This window comes from Larimichthys crocea, chromosome XVII, assembly GCF_000972845.2.
Source record: "Larimichthys crocea isolate SSNF chromosome XVII, L_crocea_2.0, whole genome shotgun sequence".
NCBI classification, from domain to species: domain Eukaryota; kingdom Metazoa; phylum Chordata; class Actinopteri; family Sciaenidae; genus Larimichthys; species Larimichthys crocea.
Genome location: NC_040027.1, coordinates 3,135,370 through 3,149,580, shown reverse-complemented (window position 1 = coordinate 3,149,580; position 14,211 = coordinate 3,135,370). Strand labels below are relative to the sequence as shown.

Here is a 14,211-nt window from a genome sequence, read left to right as displayed (position 1 = left end):
GAGGACTATAATTATTCAGTCAATGCTGGTATGAGTCATTTAAAAACATTATACACCGTGTATTAGATGCATGGAAGTGTGTAAATATTTTAACTGTATGGTGACAATAAGCTTTATAAAAACCTTTTTAATGGTATGTAAAGAAGGTATTCATATGGTATAATAGAATCATTTCTCAAATCTGTAGATCATTTTTAAAATGACGGTTCTAAATAATGTAGTGTTGAATTCAAATAAAAAAATGCATTCATTGCCTGAAAGAGGCAATGAAATGTTAACATTTTGCTTTGAATCATCTTAGATGGAATTAACGACAAGGATGCTTGATTCCTGTTCATTTGCTTCTAAATATTTATACCCTATTAGCATCAAGTAGATGGGTAACACATTTGTATACGACAGTAGAGCAAGAATTAAAAAATTAAAAAATGTCACAAAATCACAAGAACTCGCACCTAGGTCTGACATTTTAAATGCTTTATTGATTCAGTTTGATTTATTTACAGGAGAGAATGTGTTGGAATACTGCAACTGCAACATCTGTATTGTGTAAAGCTTGAAAAAGTACCGCAGTACTAACAGTCAGGTTGCTGAGGAAAAGATTTAACAAGCCACAAAAAGAATGCACAAAATGGCACAAGGCAGTAAACATAAGGCAATATCTCCTTTAACAGAAAACAGTCTCGACCTAAGACGAACACAAAACAAAGAGATTAAAACCTGTAGCAACTGATGTGACGTCAGCTGTGCTCAATAATGTAATAAAAATGAAAGAATTAACATATATAAGAAATAATATTGACTTACATGTAATATCTGTAATCACCATACCATCATATTTACACAAGTTCAAGAAAAGTGATAAACGTTCTCTTGAAATTCATTACTAACATGTTCTCACATTATTTGGGAATTAACTGATTTAGATGAACATTTTAATTCATTTAGACCAGTTCGATTTATTTATTTATTATAGTCCAACAGTTACATCAGTTGCTCACAGGCCTTAAATCTACCATAAAGAACATACCAAAGTAAAATCACTCCAGCATTTTCTCTAACACTGAAGGCAACTGACAACAACTGTAGACATTCAGACAACAACAACGCGTTTGGCCATTCAGCAGTGTTATCTTAATGCAGTCCAGAATGAATGAATTCATGTTACAAACATCCATGGTAGAGTCTTGTTTCACTAGTTTTGGGCACATTCTGGACATTTGGTTTTGAGATATTATTTTGGCCCGACTCCTTTCTCCTTCTCAAATTGGGCAATCTGATTGAAGATATCCAGCAGGTTCGAAGGGAGGTCTTTTTTAGGCCTCCCCCCTGGCACTGACGTCAGACCACTCTGCTTATGATTTCCAGCACCTTCCGATTGTTTACCGTTTCCTTCCTTTGACCTGCTGCTCTCTTCCTCTACTCTCCCCTTTCTGTCCTTGTCTCTTTTTGCCTCTTCTACGTCCCAAATCTCCTCCTGCCCTCTGTTCTCATATCTACCACCATCGAAGGAGTTCCTCTTCCTACCGTCCAAGTGTTTGGACGCAGAACGAGAGTTCCCTAAATATTCGGATTTGAAGCTGGATTTCCGTGAATACTCAGAGTCAGCCGATGAGCAGGAAACTTTCCGTTTTCTGTTCTCGTCTAAGCTACTCCTCCTCTTGGAGTCACTGTCTCTCCTGTCTTTTCTGTTATCCTCCTTCCATCTCTCCCTGCTCTTATCTCTACTGTGTCCCTCGTTTTTCCCTCTCTTGCCCTCCTCTATGTCCTTTATCTTTCTTTCTCTGCGTGAGTAGTCAGACTCTTCGTCATCTGAAGCTGCCGACAAAGAATACAGCTGACTGATCCTCCTCTCTTCAGCATCCTTCTGCTCTACCTCCTCCTCATCCCTCTCTCCAAACACCGGGCCTCCTTTCTGGTTGAGAAAGGTGGCAGAGGTGTTAGGAGGAGCAGGATACCACTCCACCTCGTCCTCCTCTTCCTCCTTCCTGTCTTTCTCACTTTTACCCTCCTCACTCCTCCTGCTGCTCTCCCTTGAGGAGATCCTGCTATGGCGCTTACTACCCCGCTCAGACCTCCTCCTCTTCTTTTTCTTCTTTTTAGACTTCCTGCGAGAGGAGGAAGACGATGAAGAAGAAGGGGAGTTCCTCCTAGAGGAAGTGGATGATGACGAAGAGGTTGATCGCTTTCGTTTTTTCTTCATCCTGTAGAAGACATTCACTGAATCTTTTATTTTTATAAAACAAGTGCAATGAAGTGATGAGATGTGTCTATGTGCCTTTATTTGCAGTATATTTACCTGCCATACCTTGAGAAGATCAGAGCTAACTACTCACCTCTTCTCCTCTTTTAAGATCTTACGCAATTTCTCAGCGCTGGTCTGGCTGCTCGTGGCTTTCACCTGCTCCTTAGCCAGCGCTTCTTCTCGCAGGCGTATTGATTTCTTTACAGTTGCCGGGTGAGGCGAGGCAAGGCAAGACACGACATTTGCAGGCAAAAGTCCACAGAGCCATATTCAAAACACAGACACGCCATGACCCAATACATGCAACGGAGACCCCAAAAATGGAAATTCGTGTTTGTTTGTTGTGTTGGATTAAAAAGGTACGGAAGGAAAAGGGTAAACAAAGATTTGAAAAGACACAGACGAACGTCACAATCACGAATCACAGATGAAAGAGTGAGAAACATACAGCGAGTAATTTATTTACCACAGAAGTGGTGTGATCCGAGAGTACGGCAGTTGGCATAGAAGCAGATGGATGGACAGAGGTACAGGCAGAGAAAACAAACAGCATTTGTTCCCCAATGAGACAGAGAAGGTTTCAACGTTACCGGATTTGGACCAGGGACACGGCGCACAACAGGTGTCCGGTGGAGGAGTCGTTGTCATTGTGCAGTTTTTTTTTGTTTGTTTGTGTGTTTTTTTCCATCCCCGCAAGGCAGGTGACAAGACCATGGCAGTTGGAGGGTCAAGGGGCAGAGTCCCAGGGTCGCAGACACACACACACACATCAAAACACTTCATCAGTATTACAAACCACAGTGTCAGGAACATGAATGGATTAATGCACAAAATTCGCAGTGTAAGAGGATGCTATTCAGAAACATTTTGACTAAAGAGGACACCTGTGCTCGATATATGTACACTCATGCAGGTCTTTTACACATAGTTGCCTGATTAGACTTGATTAGAGTGTGTGTGTGTGTGAACAGAGTGTGCTTTACATCACCTTCAAATTTATTCAGAATACAGTTAAAGTGCAGAGTATCTGCACTGTTATTTGCAAGTGATCAAACTGGATTTGTATGTCCTAACATTACCAACCTATCTGCATGCTTTGCTGTGGTAATGACAGACAACATAGTTGTCCTCAGCTCTGCTAGTAGCAGCTTAGCCACTCCAATTCACTTCCACCTCTAGCTACTCCTTTATCACTGGCAGTCCCTGTTTATAATTATTAACACCCATGCTTTTCCTACAATGTCAAGTCAAAAGGTCTGCTAACCCTGCTCACCATATTAAAAATAGTAAAAATGATAGTGTGGTTAATATTATAAAAGGTGGCTGTATCTTGTAACAAAAGGGTGTTTACATAGTGAAGCTCTTGTAATTTAAATAGTCTGCACAAAAACAAATCATTTACAAACCAAGAATTTTTCTTTTGATAAAATAAAATCGATTTACATTTTTCAGGAAAATGTACAACCCTAATCAGTTTATAGCAGTCAGATACTGTGCATAAACACACAAAGCTGATGTGTGAATATACTGTAAATCCTTAACTTATATAAAGCTCATAAACCATTAGCAGACATACAGAAGGTTCAATCCTACCTGTTTCACACTGAGACCTTTTTCCCTATGATTGGTTAATAATCAGCGAGTGCAAACAGGACCAGTTTGACAAATCACCCATGTGTGAAATTTAACTTTTCTTCTGATCAAACTTCCTTCTGATGAGTGCACAACAAACGTCCCCTGTTGATTCAGCTGCTACACCCTCACTGCCTGTATCCACCTGTGACCATGCGAACTTGCAGTGTAAACACTTACAGGTTTGGTCAGGTTTAAAAAATGCTCATGTGATGCCAGGATATGAGGCAGAGACTTGAACTGTAATGTCATCTTCTTAATGAAACACTGAAGTTGTGAGTCTGCTGAATGTCAGTCTTGATTGTAAGATTAAATTAATTTAAACTGCTACAAATGATTTTTTCACCACATACGATCAGCGGAAAGATGCTGTGATATGTTGTTTCTTAACATTCTGGGCACTCTTATAACTCCTGAGGGAACCATTTGTCTCAATCACTGCTAACTGCTCTACAATCACCAGCAAGTCACAAACTTTGACTGTCATCTGGTTTTGGTCAGATAGTGTACACTCTGAAAACTGCTGCCTGTTGTGACTGAAAACCTAAACAAAGTGCTTTGAGGCACTTCTGAAAGAATGGCTGAATCACACAGCATAGCACCAGGGGACATCTCATTTGTCTTTATGACAAATTAATCTGACATTACAACAGTTACTTACTACCAATGTATTGGGTGTGCATCACCTGTTTTGTTTTTCTGATGCAGATAAGCCTAAAATACACACAGTGCTCATCTGCCAACTTTCCTGAAGCCCTTGTGTTGTGTGCGTGTTGTGGTCCGCTCACCTGTATGGTGTCTGTTATCTTGTGCAGGGCCTCCTGTGCCTCGGGGTTTAAATCATCGAGAGACAGAGCTCTCCTGTACAATCCCTCAGCTGTTACTAGTTTCTCCTGTTCTTCAAGCCTAGACACAAAAACAAACAATAGTTCATGAGTAATTTAGGTCACAAATTTTAATGAGGGAACAAGCCATCTTATCGGATGTTTGGATCAATGGAACAAACCAGACTAGATGCCGCTCACTCATCTGTTCCAAAACAACATTTCTGTCATTCTTTTGCTGTGTTCGGTGTAACATGCCAACATTAATTTTTTGTTTTAACTAGCTTGCAATTCAAGTAATGAGTTATTTAGTTATTTGTTGCCACAAAAAGAATAAAAGAGAGTTTTTACATCAGCAAGTTGAAGGTGGTTTACTGTAAGCTTTACAAGTCATTGTTTTTTCATAAAGGCAGTTATGCTTAATTTGCCTCTGCCTCACCCACTGTCAGATTGTTAGCAGCCAAATGTGGAAGGTGCAACTACTTAGATCTTTTGTAAACTTAATTAAATGTTGACTGAGTATGGGAATGTCCAAACCCTTTGGGGATTCCTCCGTGTTCTAAATATAGATATAATTGTACACTATTAAGTTTATGAAAGAAGGTACTGACTCAAAATGTATCGAGAGGTAGCAGATGTGTCATGAGCTTTGCAACTGCTGGTGCCGCCTCTTCTTCACACGTAAGCATGTCGAGCAGCATAACAATGACTTTATATGACATGCATGTGGCACTTGGCCTTTTATGAACTGTAGCAGGACTGAAGTCACAGATCTTTCACCTTTGAATTATCAAAGCAAAGGTAGCACTGCTTACTGTTTTCCTCTTTCTACCAGTGTCTGGCAGAGATACTTCTTGGCGTTGCGGTGATCTGGACAGTTCTCCAGGGCCAACTCAAAGTCTGTTATGGCCTTCATAATGCTGCCTTTGTTGGCATATCTGTAAATAACCAATGAAGGAAACACACAGTAAGAACAAAAACACACACAATCCATTCCTTACTGATGCACACATGAGGATTATTAACTCTAGATTTATCTCCTCTGTAATTCATTCAGGAGCTGAAATAAATAAAAATGAAATTTGTTGACAAATAGAGGTCTTTATTTAGTTCACTGACTGTCAGTCTAGCACTGCCGAAAAAGGTGTGAGACATTTTTCTGTTATCTCATCATGACAATGCGTCATCAAGTTTCAAGGGAAAAAAATGGTATGTGCTTTTTACTGGAAATGCTCATCCACATATTTCCTTCCAAATGAACTGACACAAACTCTGTGTCTAGGCCAGTGCAACTTTTGTTGCACTGAAATAAAAGTAGTATGTTTTGTTAATGGCTGGTATGAGTAAACAATACATCATGTTAAATACTGGTCATTTATGTAATGATAGAAAAGCAGAGTTATGGAGTATTAGATCAAAGTAGGTAGTATATGAATCAACTAACAGAGCTCCTCGTGCCACCAGTGCTTCTACATTATTGGTATCGATATCCAAGGCTTTGTTGTATTCATTCATGGCTTCCACATGACGAGCATGTTTGAAGTGGTCCACACCTGCACGGACACTAAGAGAACAGAAACAGACAGGTTACAAGGAAAACTGGTTTATATAGATGTCAGAAGAAGCCAGAGGAACAAAGATTGTGCGAAAATGTTAAGTTGCTTAACATTACCACTTCAAGGCCCATGATGATGACTGTTTCTTCCTGATTACAGAGGCAAAATCCTCCTCTTGGAAAAGTTTGCTGTGGAGAAAAGAGACACGGCTAAGAACTTTGAAGTGATCATCAAAGCAGCCCTCTCTCAACACTGAAAAGAAGTGCCACAGCCTTCCTAGAAGGCAAATTCTTCTTACTTGGAAAGAAAAGTCTCCTGACATGTAAACATTCTGACCCTGTTCACATTTATGGAATTCCAGCTTGTAGATGGAGCCAGTGGGGGTGACGGATGATTGGGGCAAGATTACACTACATGCTCCTGTTAATAGATCTCTGCTCTGCATTATCTGTTGCATACTCTACAAGTGTGTGTGTGTTATATTAAAGAATTTGTATACATTTGTTAAAAATTGAATGAAACATAGAGGAAATGTGTCTTAGGTGATTAGGTTTACAAGTTGACAGTGTAAATGAACACCGACACACCAATGTGATCCGATAACTAATAATAATTTTGTAAACACTGATGCGCCCTGATCCATCCACAGCAGCACGAAACAGAAAAGTACGTCATCAATGCAGGATATGGTGGTTGTTTTAGTGAAAAGTACGTCATCAATGCAGGATATGGTGGTTGTTTTAGTGAAAGCCAATTACTTTGTCCTGGAAAAGCCCCTACATTTGACCTTCTGTGGGAAGAGACGTGGGCAGCAACGAAATCTGAACAGGTGTGTAGAATGATGTGTTTAGGCTGTCTACTTGTGTTTGAATCACCCAAACCAGGTGTCAATAGCATCTAAGAGACACAGAATAGTTCGGTTATATCTAGTCATGCAGTGGAGCAGTTCAGAGTCAAGTCATGAGACAGACAACTGAAAACATTTAGATAACTCTAACAAGGACTGTGCTGTGATGAATGCCTTGACAGTTAGTAATTAAAGAGAAGTAACACTAATGAGACAAATGTGACTGCTTTGATTCTCATTTTCAAAACAAGTCAGTCAGAGAAACAAAAACAGTAAACCAGTAAAACACTCTGAAATGGCTAAAAATCACTAGTGTGATGCTGAAAATACAACAAAATATGGTAATAACTGGTCAGCCAGTTGGCATGTTTACCTCTGTAGTCCTCTCATCATTGATGGTGGGTGGGTGTCACTAACTCCCACCTTCTCCAGCAGGTAGTCCACTACAGAAGGGTTGTGGTAACCATGGCAACTCCCCAGTATACACTCATACGTCTCACTGGAGTCTGCAGATGCACGAACGCTACGACTAAGAGAGGACAAGAGGAGTCACATGCTAAAACTGAATACTAACTGGATCTACAAGAAAAACAAAATACACAAATGATTCAAGTCATAGCGATTCATGCCACAAAGAGCTTTACTTTTTTTATTCATCTTCTCAGGTCACAAAGGGACACAGAAGCTCACAAAGAAAATGAGCATTAGTCGGAAATGCGGCTGATATAATAATGAAGAAGACTGACATGACATGACAATATTATGTTTCCGTTAGTGTACAATTTCAGGCATATTAAATATCTAATTTTACACATTGTTTGTTTGTAAGTTAATCTTCAGTGTAAGGTTTTGTACTACCTGTAGTGTATGGGCAGTTCCTCCCGAGGAACGACACCCAGTTTGATTTGCTCCATGCTGGGAGAAAGAGAGGCCTTGAGGAGGGAAACTGTGATTTTCTCTTGGTAGCGGTCAATATCTTTCACTGCAGCTAGAGAACGGGAGAGAGAGTAGCATTAGGAGTCAGGCAAACATTGTATTGTAATAAAGTTTCAACACTGAAGAAACGATGGAAAAAAAAAATAATAATAATAATTAAAGAAAAGGCCAACTAACCTCTGATGAAGTCTCCAATCTGGTAGTAGGACAGTGGATCGTCGTGGCTGCCAGTAGAGGGAATTTCTCTGATGTGACATAGAGCCTGAAGGTAAAAAAGAAAAGAAAACTAATTACATTAGCCTTTATTGAACAATGATAGTACAGAGTGAGGAAAGATTTCCCATTTATCCACCCAGAACATTACAAACAAACAATCTTATGTACTATTTCAAAGCCATCTTTATCCTCTTTCCACATAAACCACTCTTCATATCTGCATAACTTAGATCCAACAACAGTGATTATTTAAGAAGGAAATGGGGCGGTATTTAGCTCAGTTGGTAGAGCAGCCGCCCCATGTGCGAAGGCTCAGTCTTTGCTGCGGAAGCCCAGGGTTCGAATCAGCATGTGGCTCTTTCACGCATGCAATTCCCTGACTCTTCAGCTGTCTTTAAAGCTTGAAAGGGTAAAAAAAAAAAAAAATCATCTTCCCGTATGGCTGGCCAACTGATCTCCCTTCAAGTCTCAGTGGTTGATTAATTAGTTTCAATTAATCAACCAATTCTCAAGTACATCCAACTGCTTTCACTTGTTGACTTACTGACAACTCCAGGTCTTCTATGTCCCTCTTCAGTCCTCCTGCCGTGCAAAGCAGAGTGAGAAAGAAGCCGTATTCTCTAATGTTGTTGATCCTCCCCACCACAGTGTCTCCTCTCTCCAAGTCTCTGTACAGCATGGCTCTTCTTTCCTCATAAGACACCTCCATGAATAACTCCACTGGTGGCATGATGGCATAGGGCTCTGTGGAAAGATAGGAAGAAAGCTGAATCAAACATGTGAATGAATACAAAGATGAATTTCTCTATATTAGCCAGCCTCTGTACATACTGACAACAGAGCCACATTGAGCCACTTTAATTTGAAAACACACACTTTCCTATCCATGATTTTCTAGTTGCGTTGTTGTAATGTTACGTTTTGGGTCGTGTTCTTCCACACGCAAATGTGTCCCAAAACTTTTAAAACCAGAAGCCTATCAGTTCCACTGAACCATGTTTTCACGTCAAGTATTTTGTCTCCCTTTTTGAGAGCTGAGAGCTGACAGAATACAAGTGACCTACACTCAATACAGTGCCTGAATGCATCCTGTGTACAGACGGCGCACCAAAGCTGCTGCTCATGCCTCGCCTCCTATGTAGATAGGTTTTATGCATTTATTCTGTTGTGTGACACAGAAACAGAACAATATGTATGATTACATGTGAATTCAACTGTACTAAAAACACAGTATATGTGATCATAGAGAGCAGGTTGGGAAAGAATAAAGATTTTACAAACTAAGGGGTCAGCATAATGGCTAAAAACTTACCAGATGTCGGCTATGATGCAAAGTTTTTTTGGTTGTTTGCAGAGTGGAAAAAAAGAAGTGATGTAACAGTTTTGCCATTGTTACAAATGGAGAGAGACAAATCTGACCGCTTAGTGTGGATGGAGTGTGAGATATGTAGCAACACACACCTGCAGCATCCTCCTCCTCTTCATGCTCCTCTTCTTGATGTGTGGCAGTCTTCCATGCTGGACAGAACAGGATGTCGGCCTTCCTGGCAATGAACTGCTCTACAAGAGGGTTGTCATGCCCACCACTCCTGCTGCACGGAAACACACATAAGTGGAGTCAGTCATTGCTACAGGAATTTTAAAGAAAAACCCTTAAATAAGGAGGATCGGATTCAAAGCATCAAAGTTTAAGTTGAATTTATTGTTCTTGTACAAGAGGAGCGTTTCACAGTGCAACACACTAAAGGGGTTACAGAGAAAAAGGCTCCCTGAGGAGCTCTGACAGTTGGTTCTTATACATTTTCCTAAAGACGGGCTGTCTCAACCCCTGTAAATTGTTAACAGTCAATTTGCATATAATGCATTTAAACAGCTTGCTTCAACATATCACCTAATGAGTAGCCAGTATGTCCCTAGGCCTCATTCTGTTCTGAAATCCCTCTATTTATACATTAATCTGAACTTTACCTTACCCTGCCAGTCTCAGGAAAACAGCAATAAATAATAATAATAATATAAGAACAAACATCGTATAAGTTAAAACATCTAACTAGCTGTGTAACCCTGATTTTTATGACAGTCATGCAAAATGAAATGCAATGCACACCTGAGAGACAGAAGATGACATCATGCAAAAGAAACAGCTGAGTTTATTGGAGATACAGTTGTTTTGGTCATGGACCAAAATTCACAACATCTTTACTCAACACCCACAGTCTGCAACAACCAATGAAGAGGGACGTCAGATTGACTGAGACACTTACAGAAATAATCGATCAGTTAGTCAATTAGTCAATAAACAGAAAATTAATATGCAACTATTTGGGGGAGTGCTCATTTTTCAAGCAAATATCAAATATTCATTACATGTCTTGTCAAATATGATGTTCTACTTTTCTTCTGGCCAGAAAACAAACAAAAAAACATGTCATTTGAAGACATCAACTTTGATTTAAGAAAATGAAGATAGGCACTTTACAACAGTGGCGGACAGATTATACTTTGATTTGATCAAGGACAATAATATGCTTGATTAATCATGAAACTGTTAGATGCAGCTCTAAATGAGGTCAAAATTCATGAAATACATTATGAAAAAAATAGTAAAGTAGGTTTATATATATATATGAAATAATGATAAATCAGCTCATATGCAAACTGGACTTTTTTTGACCTCCTGTAGTCCCAACTTGTTCACATACCTTTCATACGTGGCCTTGCACAGGTCGGACACCACGGCTTGGAAGTCAGGGTTTTCTGTCTGTTCACACTTGAGTTTGTTGAACAGAGACTCTCCGTGATAAGCCAGACACTGCCTCAACAACTCTCTGTCCATGGTCTGTCTCCTCAGGACTGAGGTCACATCATTCAAGCCCAAAATAACTTGACCGTCGAGCTCCGGTGGCTCCGGTTAAACAATGCGGCTGTTAGCGGGAATTAACAAACGTAACGCTCGTTTGGCGTCAGATACATCGCTTTTAATCACTGGACTCAGATTTATGTGTCAATTTGCGATATATAATATACTTATTTAGGGAGAAGCAGTTTAATGGAGCTAACATCGACAACAACGTCATCCGTCGTCGTTTAGCTCGCTAGCAAAACAAACGCCTGTTCCTCATGCTAACATCCTAGCACGTTGCGTTATTAAAATAAAACCTCACAATATTCCGACAGCACTACAGACGCGAAGCTGCTCTATTTCCTACAACAAAACACAACTATTGTTTTCTTTGCATAAAGTTTAACGTGGGAAGCAACAACACGCATGCAAGAGTGAGCATGCGCAAGGTGTGTTACACTGAAACTGTCGGGAGAAACAAGGTCCATCTAGGAACTAAGGCGGACGCAGGTTTTATAAATTGTTAAGTTATACGTCTCTGCACTAAATATATTAATTTATTTTTTAACATATAATGTATTTTCGAATAATTAAATAAGCTATATTGTCTTCTGGTCTGAAGAGGAAAATTTCACAAGAAAAAAAAAGCTAATTTACATTTTGTTTCACCATTCTCCCAACAATAAAAATATTTTTGATTGGTTGTTTGGTGTTATTGGATTAGCTTATAAGTATTGGTATGAGGTAACCCTACACATATATCTGACATATCAGCATCATTTAAAAACAACAGAGCATTGTACCAAGTGTATGAAGTAAAAAAAACAAAACAAAAAAAAAAAAAACACCTAAGTTAAAAAAAAAGCTGTTCACCATTTAAAAAGGGTACAATATTATTTGTTTCATATATTTGAAGTTAGTCCATTTCTTTGCTTGTTTGTTTATGTATCAAAACAGTAATTCAATTTAAAAGAGTTGCAGCTGATGTAGCACACTATGCTTTCACGGGCACCAGAATTTGATTTCTGATTTTCAGTGAATGTAGATTGATCATTTTGAGGGGAGGCACGTATAGTATGTGTTTACTGTATGTGAAAATATTAAAGTTGAGTTTACAGCATTTGGATGTAATTAAAATAGTGATAACATTAAAACATAACTGACCAAAAATCAGAGACACTAGACGAAGAGAGAAACTGAATTATGTAAATGAGAAACCTGATATCCTGGATGAGGGTCGCCTAAACCCTCATCCAGGGTAACTGTGAGAAACTCACAATGTTGATGGTAATGCTATTAAATTCTACCTGATACCAGCATAAGTTGTACGAAAGCAAAGGATCCTCAGAGGCGTATCAGACTCCTACACATCAGTTGTTGCTTGGCTCGGTTTGAAAGTTGTTGTTTTCTGTTTGTCTTCTTCAGTGATCATGTTCTGGTATTGCCAGACATTGGTAATTGGGTGCAAGTACATGTAGCATTCACCAGGAATTCTTTTAGCATTGATAAACATGAGTAATACATTTCTTATTAGTCATATTGGTCTGTTAATTTCTAAATGTAATGTTTTTTTTATCCTTACATGCAGGTATTACTGGCACATCTACAGATAAAGATAAGTTCTAAGGTCTGGAGAGGTGAGCAATGGAAGCACCACTAAACTTGTTAAACAGTATAAAACAGAACAAGTACAATAAATGTTTTGTTTGCCCTTAGTCTCCTAATAAATGAAATGCATTGTTGTACCTTGCTTTGTACCTTGAGCTCAAGTGTATAAGGGTATTATTGTTAAACTAAGCAATCTAACCTGTTGGAGTGGTTGTTGAGAGCTATCAAAAGCTCCAGTGCTTTGTAACTGAACAGCTACTGTGCTAACAATCCTGGCAACCAGGAAATGAATATGGGCCGACTATGAGGAAATGTCTGATTCATTTGCAGTAAACAAGTGTATGATAATTGTTCCCTGAAGCAGGGAAAATTTCTGTCACGTATGACTGACAAAATACACACAAAGGTCATATCTACTTAAGTCTGTGTCCATTACATGAGACATATTCAGTATTAGTAATTAAATGTGTATGTTTAATTTTGTGTGGATTTGCCCTCTGTTTTATTCTATTACATATGTAATATGTACAACTGTAATTCATTTACAGAGACTTAAACATCTAATTTGCTTTAAAGGAACCACACTAGACTGGTTTGAGTCTTATTTTTCAGATCGATCTCAGTCTGTTTTTGTTAATGATGAATCCTCCATGCACATTATAGTTATTTATGGAGTTGCACAAGGTTCTGTGCTTGGACCACTTCTGTTCAGCTTATAGATGCTTGCTTTAGGCAACCTTATTTAAAATCAATCCATTAGCTCAGTAATCTCTTCTCTTCTTCTCTCTCTCTCTCTCTCTCTACATCTCCATCTGAAGACATTCATGTCTCATGAATGCACTGTACGAACTTAGCTTATTCACTGAAGTTTTTGTGCTTTCTTGTCTTGCAGGTTCTCATGGATCATGGCTGCTGCTATGGTCTTGGTGGTTCTCTTCTCTGTCATACTGTTCTTATCATGCAAAAACCTTTGAGCTCCACAAAGTCAGCTAGAGCAGGATATGAAGCATCCAGGAGGGAATCCACTCCATAAACTTGTCATCACTTTGATGCAGTTGTCGCCATGGAAATGTGTAAAGCCCAGGGCCTTATATTTAGCAACATCAACAGGTCTGCAGCCCCTGCAACCACTAAAGAATACTTCAAGAAATGTAAAAACAATTGAATTTATAGATTTAAGAACATTTTACTGAAAACCTGAAATCTGAATTTTTATAGGGTGAATTAACCTCTCTGATATTCCAGTCATTTTGTTTAGCAATTTAAAAAACTTTTTTGGTTCACAAGTTTTAGATCAAGATCATAATCATGTGCCCAGGGGTTTCAGTCACTCATTTGAATATCTCTAAATAAAAGTAACAAAGCATTATCGCATAGGACAGAGGTCAAGTTTTTGTGGCATGTGGAAAACTCACAGTGTTGATGAGGATGTACTTTCCCCTCCATTTATTCTAAACCAGCTAGAGTAGTTCTAAAAATACCGTGTGTTACTAGTACTGCATTCA

General features: G+C 39.0%; 1 protein-coding gene across 2 annotated transcripts; it reads right to left on the bottom strand.

The window, feature by feature from the left end:
• Window positions 1-456: 456 nt before the first annotated feature.
• Window positions 457-11,587, bottom strand: ttc14 (tetratricopeptide repeat domain 14). Of its 2 annotated transcripts, none has more exons than XM_027290333.1 (12): window positions 10,959-11,587; window positions 9,718-9,848; window positions 8,801-9,000; window positions 8,218-8,302; window positions 7,963-8,092; window positions 7,478-7,633; window positions 6,374-6,445; window positions 6,146-6,265; window positions 5,517-5,639; window positions 4,666-4,783; window positions 2,337-2,443; window positions 457-2,204 (listed from the first exon to the last, which is right to left on the bottom strand). In XM_027290333.1, the coding sequence occupies exons 1-12, from the start codon at window positions 11,090-11,092 to the stop codon at window positions 1,235-1,237; spliced, it is 2,346 nt and encodes a 781-aa protein (XP_027146134.1). In that variant the 5' UTR covers window positions 11,093-11,587; the 3' UTR covers window positions 457-1,234. The 2 variants fall into 2 exon arrangements, with proteins under 2 accessions (XP_027146134.1, XP_027146135.1); XM_027290334.1 differs by having other exon boundaries at window positions 9,718-9,845.
• Window positions 11,588-14,211: the final 2,624 nt, after the last annotated feature.

Coding starts and splice junctions, on each gene's coding strand:
- ttc14 (XM_027290333.1), bottom strand. CDS start 11,092: ATGGACAGAGAGTTGTTGAGGCAGTGTCTGGCTTATCACGGAGAGTCT. Junction 9,849..10,958: donor TGCAAGGCCACGTATGAAAG/GTATGTGAACAA, acceptor GTTTCCGTGCAG/CAGGAGTGGTGGGCATGACA. Junction 4,784..5,516: donor CTGGTAGAAAGAGGAAAACA/GTAAGCAGTGCT, acceptor TTTTGTGTCTAG/GCTTGAAGAACAGGAGAAAC.